This window comes from Cetorhinus maximus, unplaced genomic scaffold, assembly GCF_964194155.1.
Source record: "Cetorhinus maximus unplaced genomic scaffold, sCetMax3.hap1.1 HAP1_SCAFFOLD_398, whole genome shotgun sequence".
Lineage (NCBI taxonomy): Eukaryota > Metazoa > Chordata > Chondrichthyes > Lamniformes > Cetorhinidae > Cetorhinus > Cetorhinus maximus.
In genome coordinates, this window is record NW_027596344.1 from 265,454 (window position 1) to 289,759 (window position 24,306).

The window sequence follows — 24,306 nt, forward strand, 5'->3', positions numbered from 1 at the left end:
AGCACCGACTGCATCACTTGGTTCAGGATCTGCTCGGACACATCCGGGAGCAGCTTTTGTCAATAGAAATCTGCAAGGGACGGTATACATTTCATAATCTAACTACACACCACAGACCCCTAAGCTCCATCATCAAGAATAACTCAAATTTATATACCAACTTTGACCTGCTTAAACGTACCCACGGTGCTTCACAGTCACGCTGTCAAACAATATTGGCAATGTGTTAAAGGAGGTGATGTCAGGACAGCTGAGCAGAAGCTTAAGTCAACAAGGTGGGTGTCAAGGAGCAGGATAGACAGGTTTACGGAGAGAATTTAGGAGCTTAGATCACACACACACACTCGCATAAATGCACACACACACACACACACACTCGCTCGTACACGCACTCGCACACACACACACACACGCTCGCTCGCGCACACACACTCACACACACACACACACACACTCACACACACACACACACACTCAGACACACACACACACTCAGACACACACACACTCAGACACACACACACTCAGACACACACACACTCAGACACACACTCAGACACACACTCAGACACACACTCAGACACACACACTCAGACACACACACTCAGACACACACACTCAGACACACACACTCAGACACACACACTCAGACACACACACTCAGACACACACACTCAGACACACACACTCAGACACACACACTCAGACACACACACTCAGACACACACACTCAGACACACACACTCAGACACACACACTCAGACACACACACTCAGACACACACACTCAGACACACACACTCAGACACACACACTCAGACACACACACTCAGACACACACACTCAGACACACACACTCAGACACACACTCAGACACACACTCAGACACACACACTCAGACACACACACTCAGACACACACACTCAGACACACACACTCAGACACACACACTCAGACACACACACTCAGACACACACACTCAGACACACACACTCAGACACACACACTCAGACACACACACTCAGACACACACACTCAGACACACACACTCAGACACACACACTCAGACACACACACTCAGACACACACACTCAGACACACACACTCAGACACACACACTCAGACACACACACTCAGACACACACACTCAGACACACACACTCAGACACACACACTCAGACACACACACTCAGACACACACACTCAGACACACACACTCAGACACACTCGCACACAGACGCAAGTCCTATTGGAAAAACGACTCGGATATAGCCAGGATGAATACTTGCCTCCTGGTTTTCTTCCCTCATCTTGACTCCTAAGTTTCTGACTCTTGCAGAGACAGAGAGTTCCACAGGTAAAGGTAGGGTTTCTACTGCCCCCTCGATCCACCCCAACCCAGCCCCTACCTCCACAACCCTGTTGCATGTTTCCAGTGTGGTGGAAGCTGTTGTCTCTGTCCATCAGTGTCTGTAGCAATAGTCTGTTGGTCGCCGTCATCCACGTGTTTTGTCACTTCGATGTTTTATTTTTAAATTAAAGCACTGTCTTCATTCGTTGTGGAACAGGAAGATCCCAGGAGGTGGGATCAGGGGGTGAGGGGGGGAGGGGGAGATTGGTGGGTACTGTCTGAACCAGGATTGGAGGCCGATCAGCTGGGCGGTTCTCCCCTCCCCCCTGGAGAGGAGCTTAAGTGAAGAATGGTCACTTGGATAAAGTACTTTGGGGGTCACCATGTAAACAGCGTGTGCTTGGATAGAGAGGTGGGGGTGGGGGTGGAGGGGTTTGGGGGGTGGAGGGGTTGGGGGGTGGAGGGCGGTTAGTTCTCGAAACGCTGCTGGTTTCAATTTCAGTGGAAGTTAAAATTGCTCATTCAGCTCCCGGGAGGAGTGACTTCAGCTGCAATCAGCTGCATTAGTTGTGGCCCTGACAAAGGACCATTCGGCTTCCCAGTTTCCGCAAGTCCCTCCACAGCAAAGAAACTCAGCATCGCAGCTGGTGCAACAGGTATTGGACACTGGGACGGACACACGCACGTGCACGCACGTACACGCACGTGCACACACATACACACACACCCACACGCACGTGCACGCACATACACGCACGTGTACGCACATACACACACACCCACACGCACACCCACACACACACCCACACGCACCTACATGCGCACACACACGCGCACACACACGTGCGCGTGAACACACACACGTGCACGCACACGCACACCCACACATGTGCGCGTGAACACACACACATGCACCCACACACCCACACGCACCCACGCACGTGTGCGTGAACACCCACACACACACACACGCACGCACCCACACACCCATGCACACACACCCACACGCACACCCACACACGACCAGTGGTGCACTGTGTCCCTCACAAATAACCAGTTTGGCAAGAAAGGGGTCAGGGTGGGGGTGGGAGAAGCAGAGAGAAAGAAACAGTGAGGTGTGGAGAAGAGGGGGAAAGCGGGAGGAGGAGGGGAGGGTGGATAGAAAGGGGAGGAGAGAAAGAGAGACAGAGACAAGGTGGCAAAGGGGAGCAGGGAGGGAGAAAATGGAAAGGCTGAGAGAGGAGGAGGGAGGGAGGGACAGAGGGAAAAAGAAATGAAAGAGAGCAACTGAAGGGATGAAGGGAAGACAGAACGGAAAAGAAGAAAAATGTGGAAATGCTTGGCACTCGGGAAAGTGAGAACAAAGAAATCAAATTAAACAAAAGCAGGGAGTAATTAATCATCTAATCTCCAGGCCTTTGTCCTGCTGTATCCTACAGCTCTCTGCCCTACTGTCTTACCAATCAATACACAATTACTTCAGCTCAACTCTCATTCACAGCATGTACAACTGCTGCTACAGAAAGGAATGTGCAAAATCGAAGAAGGGGTGGATCTGCAGAACTTACAATCCAGCGAGTGGCTGTGATCTGGAACGTGCTGCCTGAAAGGGAGGTGGAAGCAGGTTCAATAATAACTTTCAAAAGAGAGTGAAGCAAAACACTCGAAAAAGGTAAAAAGTTTGCTGGGCTATGGGGAAAGGGCAGGGGTTAGTATAACTTAATTGGATTAGTTCTTTCAAGGAGCCAGTACAAGCACGATGGGCCAAATGGCCTTCTTTTTTATGCCGCATCATTTCATAAAGGAAGGGAAAGCCAGGCTAGACATCTGCATGTTTACCGGTGACTGACTACAACCAGGACTACGTCATAATGCATCAACCCTCCTGAAACACAGAGCCAGAAAACTGCCGTGCAGAATTACCGCTTCCACTGCTGGGTTTTTGCACCTCAGTTTCATCTGCCTGATCTGTCAGCATCACGGTCTGCAGCAGCTGATCCGACAAGGGGTCCACTGCCCCCACCTTTTGAGTCATCTTCATCACCCCTAGCCCAGTGACAGAGTGAGTGGAAACACGGTGTGATCTTGTACTGAACACACAGCTGACGCCATGATGGGGCTGATAGAGTCGGTCTCAGAGCCCCCGGAGGGCATTGGGGAGCGGGGACAGTGATGAGCGGTCCTGGTTACCAGGATGGTGTGTGTCTTGGAGGGAAATTTGCAATTGGTGGCGTTCCCATGTATCTGCTGCCCTTGTTATTCTGTGTGGTAGAGGTTGTGAGTTTGGAAGGTGCGGTCAAAGGAGCCTTGGTGAATTCCTGCAGTGCATCTTGTAGATGGTACACACTGCTGCTACTGTGTGTCGGTGGTGGAGGGAGTGAATGTTTGTGGATGGGGTGCCAATCAAGCGGGGCTGCTTTGTCCTGGATGGCATCGAGCTTCTTAACCTTAGTTGGAGCTGCACTCATCCAGGAAAGTGGAGAGTATTCCATCACACTCCTGACTTGCGCCTTATAGATGGTGGACAGGCTTTGGGGAGCCAGGAGGTGAGTTACTCACCACAGAATTCCCAGCCTCTGACCTGCTCTTGTAGCCACAGCATTTATATGGCTAGTCCAGTTCAGTTTCTGGTCAATGGTAACCCCCAGGATGTTGATAGTAGGGGATTTAGTAATGGTAATGCCATTGAATGTGATGGGGAGATGGTTAGATCCTCTCTTGTTGGAGATGGTCATTGCCTGGCACTTGTGTGGTGCGAATGCTACTTGCCGCTTATCAGCCCAAACCTGGACATTGTCCAGGTCTTGCTGCATTTGGACATGGACTGCTTCAGTATCTGAGAAGTTGCAAAATGATACTGAACATTGCATAATCATCAGTGAACATCTCCACTTCTGACCTTATGTTGAGGGAAAATTATTGATGAAGCAGCTGAAGATGATTGGACCACAGACACTACCCTGAGGAACTCCTGCAGTGATGTCCCAAGACTGAGATGACTGACCTCCAACAATCACAGCCATCTTCCTTTGTGCTAGGTATGACTCCAACCAGCAGAAAGTTTTCCCCCTGATTCCCATTGACTCCAGTTTTGCTAGGGCTCCTTGATGCCACACTCGGTCAAATGCTGTCTTGATATCAAGGGCAGTCACTCTCACCTCACCTCGGGAGTTCAGCTCTTTTGTCATGTTTGGACCAAGGCTGTAATGAGGTCAGAAGCAGTGTAGCCCTGGAGGAACCCAAACTGAGCATCGGTGAGCAGGTTATTTATGTCACAAGAAAGATAACTTGATCGTTTAACACATGGCTGTTTTGTGGGATCTTGCTGTGCACAACTGTCCCCCGCATCTCCCTACATTAAAACAGTGACCACACTTAAAAAATACTCCCAAAGAGCTTTGAGATACCGTCAGGTCATGAAAGCCACAATATAAATTTAAGTCTCTTTCATCCTGTCAACTGAGAGTTCATTTGCATGCTAGCATCGCCTGTCTGAATATTTAACGTAACCTTTGCAACCAACAGTGAAGGATTTCATCACCATCAGGGACTGCTGAATGTTCAGATCCTGCCCTCTTTTACCTCAGGGACCGCAGTCCAAATCCAGGCCCGAGCAGAAGGGACAATGGCCTCCTCTCTTTCTGACAACGAAACCCCATGGTGAACTCTAATCTGACAGTCCCCAGCAGGATCTCAGCAGGCTCTGGCATAGGGGCAGAGACCTGCACTGCACTGCCCTCTAATATTTCATTTCAATTTAAGGACCAGGGGTCAGTTTAAGGGTCCGGCATCTCCGGTTTGTGGCCACGACTTCGAAAATTCTGAAGCTAACCCCTCCCTCTCCACCAGCTTCCATCAATTAACCGGCCATTGCTGTTACTGGGATCTTGCTGTGTGCAAATCGGTTGCCACGTTTCCCACATTACAACCAATCCATTGTAGACACTGTTGTAAAGTGCTTTCAGGCAACGAGGTCATGAAGGTCACGAGGTAAATTCGAGCTTTATCAAACTGCCTCGTCCCTCTCTGCTGTATCAGCCACTGGGATCATAGTTCCCAGGGTCGATCGCTCCATATGAGCTGCCCTTCATGCTCCCTGTTGAAATCACCATTGGTGGCCGTGCTTTCTGCTGCCTGAGCCCTAAGCTCTGGAATTCGCTCCCTAAACCTCTCCACCTCTCTTACTTCTCTTTCCTATCTTACGACACTCCTTAAAACCTACCGCTTTGAGCAAGGTCACCTGTCCTAACGTTTCAACGTCAAATTTTGGTTGATTATGCTCCTTGTGATATTTTATTATATTAAAGGCGCTATGCAAATGCAAGTTGCAGCCATTGTAGTTTAATCCTCGCGCCAATGTGAAGGGGAATCTCGTGTGGTTGCTCCGCTCTCTGCCCAAACCAACCATTTTGAATTGGGAGTTGGTCAATCAACACTGGGAGCATCTCTCTCGAGTGGGCACATACCCACCCCCCCTTTCCTGCCTACCCAACTCCACATGCCCACCTCCACATACCCCCTTCCTGCTCACCCACTTCTGACAGAAGCCATTCCGTTCATCCTAAGGTGCAGGGAGTAAGCAAGCGTGAACTTGCTCGAGGGATCCACTACTTGCATCTGTTGTAGCACCATTAACATAGTAAATGTCCCAAAGCGTTTCCACTGAAGCAAAACCAGACAAAACCTGACACCCAGTCAAAGGAGGAGACGTTAGGAGGGTGTGACTAAAAAGCTTGGGTCAAACAGGGGAGCTTTGAAGGAGCGCTTGAAAGGAGGGGAGGGAGCTGGAGTGATTTAGGGAGGGAAGTGCAGAGTTTGGGGCCTGGGTGGTTGAAGGCTTGGTCACCCATGGAGGGGCAAAGAGAGCGAGGGTTGATCGGGCAGCCAGAGATGGAAGAACGCCCGAGGTTACAGAGATGGGGACGGGCGAGGACGTGGACGGATTTCAAAACAAGGACGATTTCCCACTTCAAAAGTAATTAATTGGATGAAAGGCCTCAGACCAATCAGGTGCTATAAAAATATACCTTTTCCATAAGAAACCCCTGTCAGAGTCGAGAGCGCCCTGGGGTACCTGCAGGAAACCAGGGGAAGTTACATGCTGAGCAGGCTCCTGGGATAATTCTAAATAGATGCTCATCCCTTTTCTGTCCACGCATCTCTGGACTAAAATTTGGACCCAATTTGCCCGAGGCACAGGACGATGTCCCCAATGTGTTTTCCCGTCTTCAGTTAACAGCGACTCCCAGTTATCCCTCACAGCTCTGCTGGTCCAACATTCGGACAAACAAGACAGACTGTGCGCGGCTGAGAGAAATGACTTGTCAGGCCAGATAAACCCAGGGCCCTGGTATAACACATGTCTCTCTCCAGGGCCTGTCATTCAGGTTACTTATTCCTGAATCATAAACAGCAGATGTTAGGCATCTTCTCCTGTTGTACAGTGATAGATCTCACACTTCCTGCTTCCAATGAGGCATTGGAAATTCCCCAATTTTTTCCCCCCCCTCTGGTGTTGTGCGTTTAATCTCCCTCCAACATTGCTCATTGCATTGAACGGTGAAGTTAAACAGTCGAGGAACTCACACAGAAGCGATACCATTGCCCAGGGGCTTCAGCACTGTGGAATTAGCTCTAAGGGTTGTGAAATCCCTATTCCCCCCCTCCCCCCCGCAAATCCAATTCCCATCACAGCCTCCCCCCAGCCAGTGCACTCCTCTACCTAGACAAGTCCGGTTGTTCCTCATGTCTGTTTACATCCACCTCGAAAGCAAAGGCTTACATTTATGTAGCGCCTTTCATTAACTCAGGATGTCCCAAAGCGCTGAAGGACTATTGAAAAGTAGTTGCTGTTGTAGCGTAGAAAATGTGGCAGTCAATTTGTGCGCAGGAAGTTCCCAGAACCAGCAATGTGACAATGGCCAGATAATCTGTTTTTTTTTTCCCCAGGTTATCTGTTTTAGTGAAACTCGGTAACACAAGAGAAGAAAAATGGAACTAACGCCCCAAATTGGTCCCAATTACATCTTCTTTCAATAAAGGGGGGCCATTTTAACCAGCCCAACCTGCTCAACACCAGAAACTTTGATCAAAGGGGATGAGAACCACCTGGAGCCACCGGCACTCCAGCCAGCGCACAGGCAGAGCACAATCAATGACTTTTCACCTAATATTTTGCTTCCCAGTCTCATTTGCATTCAAAATAACCACAGCAGCTCAACCAGTTCCTCCGCTTGGTATGTCTTCCAGAACCACACTGTTTGGGTTTTTTAAAAAAGGAAACACAATTCCAACACTTCTGTTTTTTTATGTGTAGGGTCATGTCTTGGGGGCAGGGGGGAGAGAGAAGGAGGAAGTAAGAGAGAAAGGGAGGGAGAGAGAGAAAGAGAGAGATGGGGAGAGAGAGATGGGGGAGAGAGAGAGAGAAAGAGAGAGAGAGAGAAAGAGAGATGGGGAGAGAGAGATGGGGGAAGAGAGAGATGGGGGAAGAGAGAGAGATGGGGAAGAGAGAGAGAAATGGGGGGGAAGAGAGATAAAAGAGATGGGGAAGAGAGAGAGATGGGAGAGAGAGGGGGAGAGAGAGAAAGATGGGGAGAGAGAGAGAGATGGGGAGAAAGAGGGAGATGGAGGAGAGAGAGAGAGATGGGGAGAAAGAGGGAGATGGAGGAGAGACAGAGGTGGGCGGGGGAGAGAGGGGGGGGAAGGGGAAGAGAGAGCACGAGGCGGGCAGGAGGCAGTATGAGAGAGCAAAAGAGGGGTGGGGGAGAGAGAGATAGAGAGGGGGGTAGGGGAGAGAGAGGGGGTTGGGAAGGGAGAGAGAGAGGGGGGAGAGGGGTGCGGTCTGGGAGGGAGAGAGAGAGAGAGAGAGAGAGAGAGAGAGGAGGGAGGGGGAGAGGGGAGGAAGGGAGTGATAGAGGAAGGGAGAGAGGAGGGAGGGAGAAAGAGAGGGAGAGGTGCCTAGCTTTCATATATTTTACTTAGAAATAAATAGCCAGTCTACCTGCAACTCCAATGAATCATCGAGCCTGCGGCCTGTGCCAGGCATGGTGCACCCAGGGCACCGAGCCCAAAGACAAAACAATTCCACTAGGAATCACCAGCTCATAATCAGAGCAGGAATGGCAAGGGGGGTAAGAAGAGAGGTTAAAACAACAACCCTTCTAGGCAAAAGAAAAGCAAGACTGGCATTTCAAAAACTCCTTTGATGATCACTGGATGTCCTAAAGTGCTTTACAGCCAATAAAATACTTTTGAAGTGTATACACTAAAGCTTGGGGGAGCCACCACCGAGACGCAATGGGGGAAGGTTGCTGTCTAAGACCTTTCAGCCGTGGTCACCGAGGGGCTGGGGATTGTATAGACCCCTCGGGCTGTATGACTCACATTGAATATATGCAGTGAATATTACATGTATCGCAATTACATTGAAGCACCTCAAGAGTGCAACATGATCCAGAACTTTTTTACACAGAGGGTAGTGGGTGTCTGGAATTCGCTGCCCAAGTTGGTGGTAGAGGCAGAAACTTTAAACTCTTTTAAACAAAGTAGCTGGATCTGCACCTAAAGTGCTGTAAACTGCAGGGCTATGGGCCGGGTGCAGGAAGGCAGGATTAGAAAGGGCACCTGGGTGTCCTCGGGCTGGCATGGACAAGATGGGCCGAATGGCCTCCTTCTGTGCTGTAACTTTTCTATGGTTCTATGTAGGCAACTTAAATATCATTGCATTTCCTGTAATGACCACTTTGAAATGTTCTGTAATGTTCTTTCAGATATTTTATTTGGCTTCCCAAGCTGTGGAGGGTCCCTCAGTCCATAGTCCCGCCCGGACCTTGGAATGTGCCAGTTTGCATCACTCGGTTGTGCACAACTCTTTTTTGCAAAAACGTACTTTATTCATAAAATATGAAAGAACATTACAAAACATTTCAAAATAGCCATCACAAAGAGTGCAATCATACTCAAGTTTTCTACCGAGATCATGTTGCACTCCAAGGTGCTTCAATACCATGAAGGGAACATTGCAAACGTTTCAAAATGGTCATTCCAAGAAGTGTAATGATATTTAAGTTGCCTACATGGATCATGCATCACAATTATATTGAAGCATCTCAGCATGTAATATTCACTGCGTATATTCAATGCGAGTCATACAGCCTAAGGGGTCTATTCAATTCCCAGCCCCTCCGTGCACTGTGGCTGAAAGGCCTTAGACCACCACCTTTCCCCACTGCGTCTCTGTAGTGGCTGTCCCAAGCTTTAGTGCGTCCCTCAGCACGTAGCCCTGGACCTTGGAACGTGCCAGTCTGCGACACTCGGTCGGGGACAACTCTTTGCGCTGGAAGACCAGCAAGTTTCGGGCAGACCAAAGATCACCGAGTTGATGATCCTCCGACTACAGTTGATGTCTGTCTCGGTGTGCGTCCCTGGGAACAGCCCGTAGAGCTCAGAGTCCTGTGTCACAGCACTGCTCGGGATGGACATCGACAGAAACCGCTGCGTCTCTCGCCAGACCTTCTTTGCAAAGGCACATACAATCTCTGCACTATGAACAGAATCTCCGCTCACTTGGAACTGGTGTGAACCGCAGACCATGTCCCTCGTGCCTCCTCACCCATTCCACACATTCGCCTCCTCCCAACTGTTTGAATACACACATTGCCTTAGTTAGAACGTTCTGGAGAACTGAGGCGAAGCAAATAGAATGCAGGGAGAAGTTAGTGGAGTGGGGATGAGCATTACCTTTTGCTTAATGCAAGCTATTTGCTGGCTAATTATATATGTAAATAGGGCAATTTACATCCAATTTGCATGTTGCAGCTATCTGGGTGTTTTTTTTGGGAGCAGATTGAAAGCTCAGCTGTCCCTGTCCCTACACAGATGTTCAGCTTGGAACTCACTGCTCAATCTGCACCTTAATCGCTGCAGCACTTAATATCCACAAACTGCTGCCCAGACTTCAGCTTTTACAGGTCTCTCTGCCTCTGAGAGATGAGCAGAGGCTGCGGAGAACAGGAGATCCCTGGTGGAAGTCGCGAGGAATCGCCCTGAAAGTTGTGCAAACCTCTGAACCTGGGAGGGGGGGTTTCGGGTTCAGAAGAGGGAAGGCAAACAGAATAAATCTTAACTATCCCTCACGCACACAAGAGTAGCAAATGCTAGTGACAAACTGGCCAGGGAGAGGGAGATGAAGATCCTCAAGCAAGTACCATTGAGAGAGAGTTGCCAGTTAGAATCAGACCAGAACAAAACACAAAAATACCTGGAAAAACTCAGCAGGTCTGACAGCATCTGTGGAGAGGGACACAGTTGACGTTTAGAGTCCGTCTGACCCTTCATCAGAACTAAGAAGTAAAGAAATGAGGTGAACTATAAGCTGGTTGAGGGGCGGTGGGACAGGAGAGCTCGATAGGGGGGCCAGTGATAGGTGGAGGCCAAGAAGAGACTGCCAAAGATGGCATAGACAAAAGGACAAAGGGATGTTGACGGTGGTGATATTATCTAAGGAATGTGCTAATGGGAGCATTAAGGGAAGCCAGGAGGACAAGCTAGTGGCTAGAATCAGACCAGCCCTGATTTACCACCCTGATTTCTTCTTGTGTCAAGCTTTGACCTCCATGGACAGCGCTCTCTCTCTCTATCTCTCGCCTGAAAAAAAACTTGTATTTATGTAGCGCCCTGCATGACCCCCAGACATGACAAAGCACTTCACAACCAATGAAGTACTTTTTTTTTGAAGAAATGTAGTCGCTGTTATAATGTCGGAAACGTGACAGCTAATTTACACTGAGGGATAGATATTGGCCGGGCCCCCAGGGAGACCTCCCCTGCTCTTCTTCCAAATAGCACCATAGGATCTTTTACACCCAGCCAAGCAGGCAGACGAGGTCTCGGTTTAACGTCTCACCCAAAAGACAGCACCTCCGACAGTGCAGTGCTCCCTCGGTACTGCACTGGAGCGTCAGCCTTAGCTTTTGTGCTCAGGCCCTGGAGCGGGACTTGGAACCCAAAAACCGCGTGACTCCGAAAGCAAGCTTGCTACCGACTGAGCCGCGACCAACGGCACAAGTTAAAGCCACGCGGGTTCCAGTCCCACGTCAATCCCCTGGGCACAAAAAGTTTCATCCGAAAGGCAGAAGCTGTTCCAGCCAGGCCGGTGTGCAGTCAGGAGCAGGGGGCCCGTGTAGCCCGACAATCTGGCACTGGGATAGCACTGACAGGAGCTCATTCGGGGGGGCAACCAGCGCGTCGGAGGGGTTTCATCGGGAGCGCGCGGAGGTGAAGTCGAGGCGTCGGAGAGAGCGCACGAGCCTCCAAACCACCCATCTACCCACAACCCTCCGAACACCACCTGCCCCACGTGCGGCACAGTCCGCAGATGGCGTATCGGACTTGCCCGCCATCTCGGGACCCACCGAGCCGGGAGTGGAAGCAAATTCCCCCTCAATCCCGAGGGGCTGCCGAAGAAAGAGGTGAGGTTGTATAAGACATTGGTGAGGCCAACTTTGGAGTATTGTGTGCAATTCTGGTCGCCTAACTACAGGAAGGATATCAGTAAGATTGAGAGAGTGCAGAGAAGATTTACTAGGATGTTGCCGGGTCTTAAGGAGTTGAGTTACAGGGAAAGATTAAACAGGTTTGGACTTTATTCCTTGGAGCGTAGAAGGATGAGGGGAGATTTGATAGAAGTTTACAAAATTGTGAGGGGTATAGACAAAGTAAATGCGAGTAGGCTCTTTCCACTTAGATTAGGAGAGATAAACATGAGAGGACATGGCTTTAGGGTGAAAGGGGAAAGATTTAGGGGGAACATTAGGGGGAACTTCTTCACTCAGAGAGTGGTGAGAGTGTGGAACGAGCTACCATCTGACGTGGTAAATGCGGGCTCACTCTTAAGTTTTAAGAATAAATTGGATACATACATGGATGGGAGAGGTCTGGAGAGTTATGGACTGGGTGCAGGTCAATGGGATTAGCGGAATAATATTTTGGCACAGACTAGAAGGGCCAAATGGCCTGTTTTCTGTGCTGTAGTGTTCTATGGTTCTAAGAGGAGGTGGGAGCCCAAACAGGATGGGCCAGCGGCGGCGGGGGTGGGGGTGGGGGGGAGGGGTATAATTTATTGTTACCCCCCCTTTCAAATCTCAATTTTAAAAAAATGGGAGGGGCAGTAAATTAAAGCCCCTCCACCCCCCCCAGAAATAGCAAACACCCAATTAAGGTGCAAATTAGGCTACGGTACATTTAACCAGGCCTGAAAAATAGGTTGTCACAGTAACAGCAGGTTTTCCCTGTTAATAATTCTGATGGAGTAACATTGCGATCACATCCAATTCATCAGCCTGGGTTCCTTCCCTTAGCATGTTGGTGATAGCACACTTGCAGGACAATCTTATTAAAAATCCGATGGATAAAAAGGCTGGCTGAGGAGTTTCTAATTGAATGCGGAGTCATTTTCAAACACTCCTCTCAGTGTCATGACATCCCCAGGGCAGATTGTCAGCTGTTCTTTCTCCGAGAAGCTCAAAACTCTTAACGGCCGCAGGGTAAATTCTCTGGAATCAAGTCGATGGTGAGGGGGTGGGGGGGTGGTGGTGGTGGAAGTGAAAGAGCAGTCAGGAGGAAATGTTTTACCCAGTGTGGCTGTTTGACCGTGGGATGCTTCACTGAAAGTGGCAAATCGAGGCAGGCTACAATAATGCCAGAGGTGAATTGCAGAGGAGTGTTAGCACAGGTAGAATGGAAAAGGATGTGGGGAGTGGGACAGAAATGGGGACAGGAGTACATGACTATAGTTGTAGAGACTGGCTCAGAATTTGATGGGGTGAATGGTCTCCTTCTGTGCTGCAATTATCATAGAACCATATAGAACCAGGAGCAGGACATTCAACCCAGCTGGTCCGTGTCAACGCTTAATGCTTCACATGAGCCTCCTTGCAACCTTCTTCATCTCAGTCCGTCAACATTTCCTTTTATTCCCCTTTCCCCCTCATGTACTTATCCAGCTTCCCCTTAAATGCCGCTATTATTCAACTCAACCCCTCCCCTCAACCCACTCTCTGGATAAAGGAGTTTCTCCCAAATTCCCTACTGGATTTCTGAGGGACTGAGCTAGTGTTGGAACCAGGCAGGGGACGGTCATCTCACCACTCTCCCCACCTAGTCCCTCCCTTTACTACCACAAGGAAGTCGAACCAGGATGCTCTTTGTGGCTCAGTTGAGGTATATTTACACTATGCCAGGAGGCTGTCTGCCATAAACGTTCCTTCGCTGTCAAAATCCTGGAACTCCCTCCCCTAATAGCACTGTGGGTGTACCTGCACCACAGGTACTGCAGAGGTTCAAGAAGGCAGCTCACCACCACCCTCTCAAGGACAACTAGGGATGGGCAATAAATGCTGGACCAGCCAGCGAAGCCCACATCCCGTGAAAGAATAAAAAAAAAGTAACATGCCAACAGTCAGTTTATGAATGAAACTGTTCTAAGTTATTCACACAGTGTGATTACAATCTTCATGAATGCTGCTCTGATAACAATCTTCATCTTTATCTCAGGGAATCTAGCAATGTTTGTGTCGCAAATTTTTATTATTGTGGGATGATACCTTTATCTGGAACTAAAGGCTCCTGGTGCAATCGAGGCTGCTGAACTTTGACTTGGTAGGGTCAGATTTTTAGCACAACAGGACGACCAGAACATTCTGGAATTTTCTTTTTGTCCCTGGGACGTGGGCTTCGCTGGCTGGGCCAGCATTTATTGCCCATCCCTAATTCCCCTTGAGAAGGTGGTGGTGAGCTGCCTTCTTGAACCGCTGCAGTCCATGTGGTGTAGGTACACCCACAGTGCTGTTAGGGAGGGGAGTTCTGGGATTTTGACCCAGCGACAGTGAAGGAACGGCCGATATATTCCCAAGTCAGGATGGTGAGTGGCTTGGAGGGGAACTTCCAGATGGTGGTGTTCCCATCTATCTGCTGCCCTTGTCCTTCTAGATGGTAGAGGTCGTGGGTTTGGAAGGTGCTGTCGAAGGTGAATTCCTGCAGTGCATCTTGTAGATGGTACACACTGCTGCTACTGTGCGTCGGTGGTGGAGGGAGTGAATGCTTAAGGTGGTGGATGGGGTGCCAATCAAGCGGGCTGCTTTGCCCTGGATGGTATTGAGCTTCCTGAGTGTTGTTGTTGATTGGAATGCAGTCACTGGACCCATCTGTCTCCCAACATAAGCTGCCAGGTGCAGCCAGCATGAACGTCCAACATTCCAGACAAGGGGAGGCAGGAGACTGTCGAGATTTTAGTCATTCCAAGGCTGACATTTTCCACTCCTGGCTAAACACAGGTCAGGGGGCGTTTTTAAAACAGTTAAGTGTTATAACAGAGGGAGTACTGGACTACACACAATAACCTGTCAATCAGCTGCTCTTGCTTCTAGAACACTGCCGACATGCCTCTCCTGGCTTTGGCTTTTACATATTTTCGGGGCATGTAGGCGACACTGGTCCTTATCACCTGTCCCTAGTTGCCCCAAGTAGGTTGTGACGGGTCTACTGTTGTGACGGTCACAACTGAATGGATTTCTAAACCAAATCCAGAGGCATTAAGAGTCCACCACAAAGACAGCAAAGAAAAAACTTGCATTTACTACAAAGTCTGTGAGCACAGGAACAGCCTAGCTGCTGAAGGGTGGTCTTCATGCTCCACATGAGCCTCCTCCCATCCCTATTCCTCTGGCTCCATCAGCATTTCCTTCTGTTCCTTTCTCCCTCACGTGTCTACCCAGCTTCCTCTGACATGCATCTACACTATTCACCTTCACCACACCTTGTGTTCCACGTTCTCACCACTTCCCTGGGTAAAGAAGTTTCTCCTGAATTCCTCTTTTTTTTTAAATTTGTGACCGTTGTATATTTATGGGCCTAGTTTCGGTTTCCTTCGCAAGTGGAAAACATTTTCCACACATCTATCCTTTCATAATCTTAAAAATCTGTCAGCTCATCCTTCCGCCTGACAAGAGCGGAATACTGCAGATGCTGGAAATCTGAAATAAAGACAGAAAATGCTGGAAATACTCCGCAGTTTGGATGAAAGCTCTTGGACCTGAAACGTTTAACTCTGCTTTTCTCTCCACCGCCCAGCCTATTGATTGTTTCCAGCAATTTCCACTGTTCAGCCTTCTTCTTTCTGAAAAACCCCAGCCCGGCCAACTGCTCTCTTCAGTTTGAACTCTCAACTCCGGTATCACCTTTGTCAATCGTATTTGAACCCTTCTCCTGAGCCTCTATAATGGAGGCCAGAGCCGTCCACAGTGCGCCAAGCGTGGTCTAACCAAACTGCTATGCAAGTTTCATGTAACTCCTCTGCTTTTCAATTCTATCCCTCGATACAGCACCTATCACACCTCAGGACGTTACAAAGTCTTTTACAGCCAAAAAAACCAAACATTTTTTGAAATGCATTCACTGTTGTAATGTAGAAAACGCAACAGCCAGTTTGCGCACAGCAAGCTCCCACAAACAGAAAAACGTGACGATTTGTTTTGGCGGCATTAGGTAAATGCTGACACAGGACGCCAAGGAGAACTCCCCTGCTCTTCTTCAGAACAGTAGAGCATGCAATCTTTTACGTTCACCGGAGAGAGCAGTGGGTCCCCGGGTTTAATATCTCGTGCGAACAGTTCATTGCGAAAACGCTGTGAGTAAGAGACACATTTGAAGCCACACATCTTGGAGCCATGTAAGCAAAGTCAGCCCTTTTAAGGTAATTGGTTTCCAAGGCGATATCAACTATCCAGTGAGCCAGCAGTTTTACAACAGACTTTGAACGCGTTCCAAGAGGATTAGAAACGCGCAGCAGATTGGTCACATCATTCGCTGGATTAAAAGCATCAATACACACCCAAAGGACAGAGGGGGCAACAGTGATACTCAAGGTTAAAGCAGCTTGATCGGATGTGGGGATATAATAAATGTAATGAAATCTGATTTGTACACAGAGCACACAGTCCCTGGAGCTTCCCATCACAACAGTGAAGACAATGCACTCAAGAGCAGGATCCGCAGGAATAATTAAAGAGTTTTTCCAACTGCTGGAAACTCATATCAATCGCACTCTCCAACGCGACGCGCTTGACAAAGGCTATAGCCCTTTAAACACACTGATTCCACCTCCCCCTCCCTATCTACCCCCTCCTTCCAGGAGACACCATCTCACGCTCCCCAGGTGGTTTGACCAGCCCTCCAAAACCTCACCCTAAAAACCTTTCTTTATCCGTGAATGCCACAGAAGTGTCCGCTGGCTATTGAACTACAGAATGCGTCACCCAGAGTTCACAGGTATATCGTTCCCCCCCACCCCTGACACAACCCTGGAATGGGGAGGAGGGGGTGGCTGGATATCGAACCTGATTTTTCATTCAACCTGATTTTTATATTCGCTTGTCCTCAAAGTGCCCCGAGGTCAGACTATACCCCCAAACTATGAGGCAGCGTTGGTCAACTATCTCCAATGACCAGACAGGTCTATATTCCTCTTTGTGCGCCTACCAAGTAGCTGTTAGTGCATCGTAATTCACTCCCCTTTTCTCCTCAGAGCTTCCTTTAGTTATTTCTCAGGGTGCGAGCGTCACCAGTAAGTCTGGCATTTATTGCCATTCATTAGTTGTTCTTTGAGAAGATGGTGGGGGGCCACCTTCTTGAACCAAGGCTAGATTTCTTGATACAGCTGAGTGCCCTTCGGAGCCACTTCATAGGGCAATTAAGGCTCAACCACATCGGTGCAGGGGGGAAGTCACGTATGGGCCCAGACCGGGTAAGGGCGACAGGTTTCCTTCCCCAAAGGGACATCACTGAGTTCTTCTCTCAAAATGACAACTGAACAGCGTCCTGGGTCATTTTTACCCTCGCCAGCTTTTATCTTCCCAATTCTCAAAACAGCTACAGTGGGAATTGAACTCACATTCTCTGGGTCATTAAGTTTAGGCCTCTGGATTACTGGTTCAGTAGCATGACCACGATGCAGCCATGGCCTGTTTGAAACCTGCGTGAAGCAGCTAAGCAGTCAGAAGAAGTGTGCTTCCCACCAGGGGCAAGTCACTATTGTAAAAACCTGAGGCCAGTGGAACACACGCTTCTCCCACACCACTCAGCTATTTGAAATCTACTTGCAGCTCCACGCGAAGGGGTGGGGGAAAGGATCAGGAAGCTAAATTAAATTTAATGCCAATCAGTAGCTGTCACTCCAACGCGTTGATTTTCCCACCTCCCATTTTTCAGTAGTTGGAGCTAACCTGCAACGTGTCAGTGTCTATTCCCATGTTCAGGAGGTAGGAAGTTCCTTTGTACTTTTGACAGAGAGGGCCAAGAACAGCCTGCGTTAGTAGGCCTGCTTGCCTGCCCCCCTCTCTCTCTCTCTCCCCCCCTCTCAATGACCCCTTTTTCAGAGCTGTAGCCCTGCGCTGTAAAGAGTTATCTGCGTTGGGTTTTTTTTTTTAAGAACTCACCTTCGGGCCGCAGGAGCTGGTAATTATTACCCGTCTCAAATTACCGCCTTGAGAAGGCGTTGTTGAGCCGCCTTCTTGAACCGATGCAGCCCCCGTGCTTGGGCACCACCGAGCGGCATCACGAGGGGGCATGAGCTCTCCCTCCCCACACCCCACCCCCCCCCACCCCGAGTGAAATTTCTCAGCCCAGAATGACTTAGGACGGCAGCTCCCCCTTCCCTAGAGGCCATTCACTGGGTCTTCACAACATTGTAACATGGTTCACCAGCTTTATAGTTCCAGGTTCGCATTCAGCCATGGTGGGGTCAAACTGGATTGCTAGCCTAGAATAGCTTCACCATTATGACTACCGCATTTCATTTCGCTGACTCTGTCCCCAGATTCGCCCTTGCGTTAGCCAACCATCTAAGTTTTGCCTTCAACACGAGGGTTCCCAAGTACGACCAGGGGGGAAGGCTGCTCAGAAGCGTAGCCTGTGGCAAAAGGGCTCCATTAGCCGGTTGCTCGGAATAACAAAGGACTCACTCAGTGTGCGCGAGGACTGCGACATATTACTGCATAAGATGCACAATTACGATACAGGGATGTGGCTTGTGTGGAATGCACAAAAACATCTGTTTTCGTTCAGGAAGATAACCGTTCTCCATCTAACTTGAACAGGCCTACAAAGGGAAACTGGCTTTAATTATCTCTAATATCGTTTTTGAAGAAAAGACTTAGCTGAAGTAACCCCGTCGCAGAAACCCTTTAAACGGACTCAGCAAGTTGAATGCCGTCCATTGTCAACCAGCCCAAGATGGTCGTTGTGAAATGCAGGCCTGGGGCAAAAGGCCGGCACGCACCCCCGCGCCCCCCACCCCCAAATGCAGGCCCAAAGCCTGAAACCCCACCTCTCGCCAGCCTCAGGGCCTGAAAGCCAGCCAACACCCCCAACATTGGCTCAAGGTCTTCAAACTGACTCCCCTGCACAGGCCCGGAGCCTGAAGCCCTATCGGTCTATAAGCTTGAGGCTTGAAACCCAGTCACTCAGTCTCAACTACCTCAATTGAAACCCTTCCCCCCACCCCCAACGACCCCCAATCCCTCAGAAACCTTTTTCCGTTTGTTTCTTCGCCAGAAAAGCAAGGCCGCAGTCACGACCAGCGGGTTGACGATCCGAGCGCTGAGCCCTGCGCGCGACGCGGGGAACAGAGTGCGTTTTGTGTGAAACGAGGCAAATTTCCACCACAGGGGCTAACTCTGAATAATCTTGCCATCTGCGTCTCCCAGCTGAGAATATAAATACACCTAAGTGCAATTGGAGAACTATTATAGCGGGCAAGGGGTGGCCCATCAGCCCACTGTGCTTTGGCAGGCTCTCTGAAAGCTAAGCATTTCATTCTATTCATCTACGTTTGCCATACCCGTATAAATTCTTCAAATATTTATCCACTTCCCTTTGAAAAGCTATTGCTTCCACTGCTGTTTCTAGCAGTGTGTGTTACATTCTAGCAACCCACACTGTTGTTTCCAGCTGTAACACGAAAGATGCTCGACACCATCCAAGACAAAGCAGTTTCCTTGATCAGTGCCTCACCAACCTTAGAAACATTCATTGCCTCCACCACCGACGCACAGTAGCAGCAGCGTGTGTACCATCCACAAGATGCACTTGCAGCGACTCACCAAGCCTCCCTCGACAGCACCTTCCAAACCCGCAACCACTACCACCTAGAAGGACAAGGGCAGCAGACGCATGGGAACACCGCCACCTGCAAGTTCCCCTCCAAGCCAAACACCAGCCTGACTTTAGAAATATATCGGCCGTTCCTTCGCTGTTGCTGGGTCAAAAACCTGGAACTCCCTCCCTAAAATTTGACTGCGTCAGTTTAAGAAGGTCACTCACCACCACTTTCTCAAAGACAATTAGAGATGGGTAATAAATACTGGTCTTGCCAATGACACCCAAATTCCAAAAGAAAAACAATATATTTTCCTAACCTCCTGCAGAGTTCTTACTTGTTCTCACTAGTTACTACTGGGAGAAATAGTTTTCCCTTTTTACCAGATCTCCTCAGTCTTCTCTGGCGCGGTACCTGTACTCTCTGCTCATCTGAGGGAACCCCTGCTGTACCATCTCTATGACTTTGGCATCATTCTCAAAGTAGGTGCAGGAGGCGGCCATTCGGCCCGTACCAGGACCATTGATACTATTCCCTGCCACTGACTGTCGCCACAAGCATTGAGGCATTTAGTTTCCTGACAAGCTTCAACCACTGAGATAAAACCACACAGTTCGTATCGGGGAATTGATTCACCCAGATACCAATTCTAACCTTGACCCTCAAGTGAACCCAATTTTTAAGACTATTTTCAGCTGAAAACATCAACCCAAGCCCAAAAACATGGGGCCATCTTTACCAAACAAAGACGATGCGTTTCTCAACCCAGCACAGTTCACAACAACCTCTCTGCTCTAAGCCTCCAGTGTAGGGTTGCCAAATGCGATTAAAGGAATTCCTGGAGGTTTCATAAGGTCTTAACCCCAACGCTTCAGCCATCAGTCGGCCAACACCTCCGTTCTTGTGACTACACCAATTGGAAAGCAAAAAGACTCATTTCCCAATTGGATGGCGCTTGACTGTCAACCAGCACTTTTTTTCCCCCCCTAATTTTCAAAATTTTTATATCTGGTAAAAAGAAAAGTACAAAGAAAATGAAAAAAAAAAATCTTTTTTTTTTAAATGTCCTGATGATTTTTCTCCAGAGTTGCACACACAGCAGTGTCCTGGAGATTGATCTTCAAATTCCTGTAGACTCCAGGCCAATCCCGAGTGTTAGCAGCTCTACTTCAGTGGAATTGTTGAGAACTCAGGCTGAGGGGAGAATTACGATGTAGGCCTCAGTAGGCCAGAGGCAGTGGTGTAGTGATATTGTCACTGGACTGGTAATCCAGAGACCCAGGGTAATGCTCTGGTGACCCAGGTTCAAATTTGAATTCGATTTAAAAAAAAAATCTGGAATTAAAAGTCTAATGAAACCATTGCCAATTGTCGTAAAAACCCATCTAGTTCACTAATGTCCTTTAGGGAAGGAAATCTGCCATCCTTACCTGGTCTGGCCTACATGTGACTCCAGACCCACAGCAACGTGGTTGACTCTTAAATGCCCCAAAGGCAACGAGGGATTAATTAGCAATAAATGCTGGCCGAGCATCTCAAGAACGAATAAATAGAAAACTAGCTGCTTTTGAAGGCCATCCATTAAATGGGGAGCTCAACATTTCGTCTCAAAAAAAAATGACGAGGATGGGGAGACTCTCTCTTACAGTGTCTCTTGACATGGGAAACAACTCAATAAAGAATTGCTCAACAAACCAGGGGAGGATGAAAATTAAACCGAAGGCTATTTCTAAAACATCTGTGTAAAATCCCTACGTGCTGCATTTTCAGTTGTTAGCCCCACAAAATGAGGGAGGGCCAATGGTTGCACATTACTTCCCTTAGCGTCAAATTATGAGCAATTGCATCACTGCAATCCGCTTCTTCAGCGCAAATTATATATTGCGCGTACACCTTCCTAAACACAAAACGATTTAGAACCGTAGAAAAGTTACAGCACAGAAGGAGGCCATTCGGCCCATCTTGTCCATGCCAGCCCGAGGACGCCCTGGTGCTGGGCATTTTCAGTAAAATGGCTATCCCTTAATTATAGGGTTGAGAGAGTAGCTGAGGCCCCACAGGGGAGGGCCCCCTCACACCTCATTGCAGGGGCAGGGTTGGTTATTTCTAAGTAACTGAATATTGTTCTTGGTCAGTTAATCCCACACCTCTCTGTCCCTGCGGCATCCATTCGCGACACAAGCAGATGCCACCAGGAGCCGGTTCCCAAATCTTCTCAGCAGCTCCATCGCAACAAGGATCGTCAGGGAAAGCCCGAGACACAGTGAGTCTCCGGCTTGGGATCACAGTTCTTCAGGACAAGAGGCCGGTCATTGAGGCCTGAGACGAGAACAAATTTCTTCACTCAGGGGGCTGTGAATCTTTGGAATTCTCTACCCTAGAAGGCAGTGGGTGCCCAGTCGTTGAGTATATTCAAGGCAGAGGTCAACGGATTTTTGGATACTGGGAATTAAGGGGTTTGGGGATGGTGCAGGATGGTAGAGTTGAGGTAGAAACTTAGCCATGATCTTATTAAACGGTGGAGCAGGCTCGATGGGCCGAATGGTCCACTCCAGCAGGTGTCTCTGCTGTTTTATATGTCAAGTCACCTCCATAATTTGTTTTTGTGGAAAACGCAACGGCCCTGTAACTACGTGAGGGGTGCAGTACGCCAGTGAAGTACCAACACAACCTGACTAGAATCAACACCCAAATCACAATTCCTCTAAACTCTCACAAAGCAGCTGTAGGTGACTGTACAGCGACAACACACAGTAACGAAGCACACCGTCTAACGGCACCAACTCCTCAGTGAATACATATAAAACACACTCCCATACTGGCACAAAGTCGAGCCATTGCCAATTAGTCCACTGAGTCTCTTCCGACCGGATCTTTCTAACAAACCGCATCATTTTCAAGTCAACGTTTCACGTTCAGATTATCAAGAGCCTCGGCGTTTGGCACTCTGCACAGCTCGGGCTGCCAACCCTCCAGGATTGTCCTGGAGACTCCAGGAATTAGATTCAGCTCTAGGATACTGCCGGGAGCAAGAACCCAGAAGAAATATCATAGGGGGCATTGAGTGACCCTTTTTTTCATCTTGAGTATTGCTGATAAAAAGAGATAAGCTATTAAAGCTTTTTGTCTTGCACTCATCAGGACAGATTTGCAGGAATACCAATTGTAAAGGGAACAACAATTTATACTGCATAAGAAAAGGATGCTGATTGGCTGGCAAGTCAACTCTGATTGGTCGAGGCATGTCTCTTACTTCAGCAATATTCAAGTTCTGATTTTTCATCTTCTTTGAACATTAGTCACAAAAATATTAGCAGATGGGATAAAAAGGCTGTTTGACAAACCATCAAACATCATCCACTCAGGTAGTGGCTGCTTTCCAATTGGCTGGGGGAGTGGGGGGGGTGGTGCTGGTGCAGGACACCTTGAGGATGGACGTGTCGGGTGACCAAAGGCAGGAGTGTTGGGCATATGATGAAACCTCCAGGAATAAGTCCGAGCAGAGTTGGCAACCCGACTGCACTGCCACAGAGGGAACTCAACCTCCACTCAAGTGTCACCCAAGTCAACCCGAAGTCCCTCCACTGAGAACAAGTCCACTCACGGCCACATAAACTGGCTTCAAACTGGAAACACAATACCTGTTTCAAGACTTCATTGGGAAAGGCCTTACCTTTTTCATCTTCCCACTTCTGGTCCCAAAAAAGGCCACTGAGTGACCCCTGTAGTCATAGGCTGCAATCGAGGTCATTCCATCCTCTTTATCAATAAACAGCGGGATGCCTTCCACCAGTGTCGTCCCACCCAACGGCTGGTTAAAGTCTTGTCCGCAGAAGTTGTCGTCAATCTGCAAAGGCTGCAAATAAGACACAGAAAAAAAAATAATGTGTTACCATTGGCCAACAAAGTTTTGGGGTGTTTTACCCCGAGACGGGCTAATCCCCAACTCCTCCCCATTGCCAGTGCGGGGGATATAGAGGAACCCATGCCACGATTTGAAGAGTGGGGGTGGGGGTCTGGGCAACAAACTTCCTCTCTCAAACCTCGCCACCAAAACAGATCAACCAGTTGTTTCGCTTGCTTTGGCTTTGGCTACTTGTGAAATCCTGCTGCGCACAACGTGGCTGCTGCATTCACGTACCTGACCTTAACTGAGCATCTAAAGGAACCCGTTGGGGACAGAATGTTTCGGGACGTTCTGCAGATGTGACAGGTCACTATATAAATGGCAGTTCATCCTTCTCCACACACGCTAAAGCCCGCCCGTCACATTGGTTAGACACCTTTATTTCCAGTGAACCGATTTTCAAACGCCTCGCTGGACACCTCGGGAAGCAAGTTTGCCAGAATAAGTTGCCAATCGGCCTCTCTTTCCGAGAAAGAAAGATTTGCCACCTATATAACACCCCTATCAAATCTCATTTTACAAACATATAAAGGTACGAATTCAGAGCACAGTAGGCCATTCGGCCCCTCAAGCTTCCTCCGCCATTCAATAAGGTCATGGCTGATCCGATTGTGGCCTCAACTCCACGTTCTGCCTATCCCCGGTAACCTTTGACTCCCTTGTTGTATGATGTCCTAAAACACTTTACAGCCAATGGAGTGCTCTTGAAGTGTGGTCACTGTTGTAACATAAGAAACAGCACCCAATTTGCGCATAGCAGGCTCCCATGGACTGCAATGTGATGATGACCATATAATCTGTTTTAAGCATGTGCCTATTGGGGTTACTATTGAACAGGACAGTAATAACGCCCCTGTCATTCTGCAAAGTAGTGCAGTGCAATCATTTATGCCCACCC

The 24,306-nt window shown here is 48.8% G+C and overlaps 1 protein-coding gene across 1 annotated transcript in view; it reads right to left on the reverse strand.

The window, feature by feature from the left end:
- The window catches only part of LOC144673607 (plexin-A1-like), a 316,439-nt gene that overhangs the window by 264,220 nt on the left and 27,913 nt on the right, over positions 1–24,306 (reverse strand). Inside the window, exon 2 of the mRNA XM_078535357.1 lies at positions 23,175–23,357. Within this exon, the coding sequence (XP_078391483.1) occupies positions 23,175–23,357 (183 nt within the window). The remainder of the gene's footprint in view (positions 1–23,174; positions 23,358–24,306) is intronic.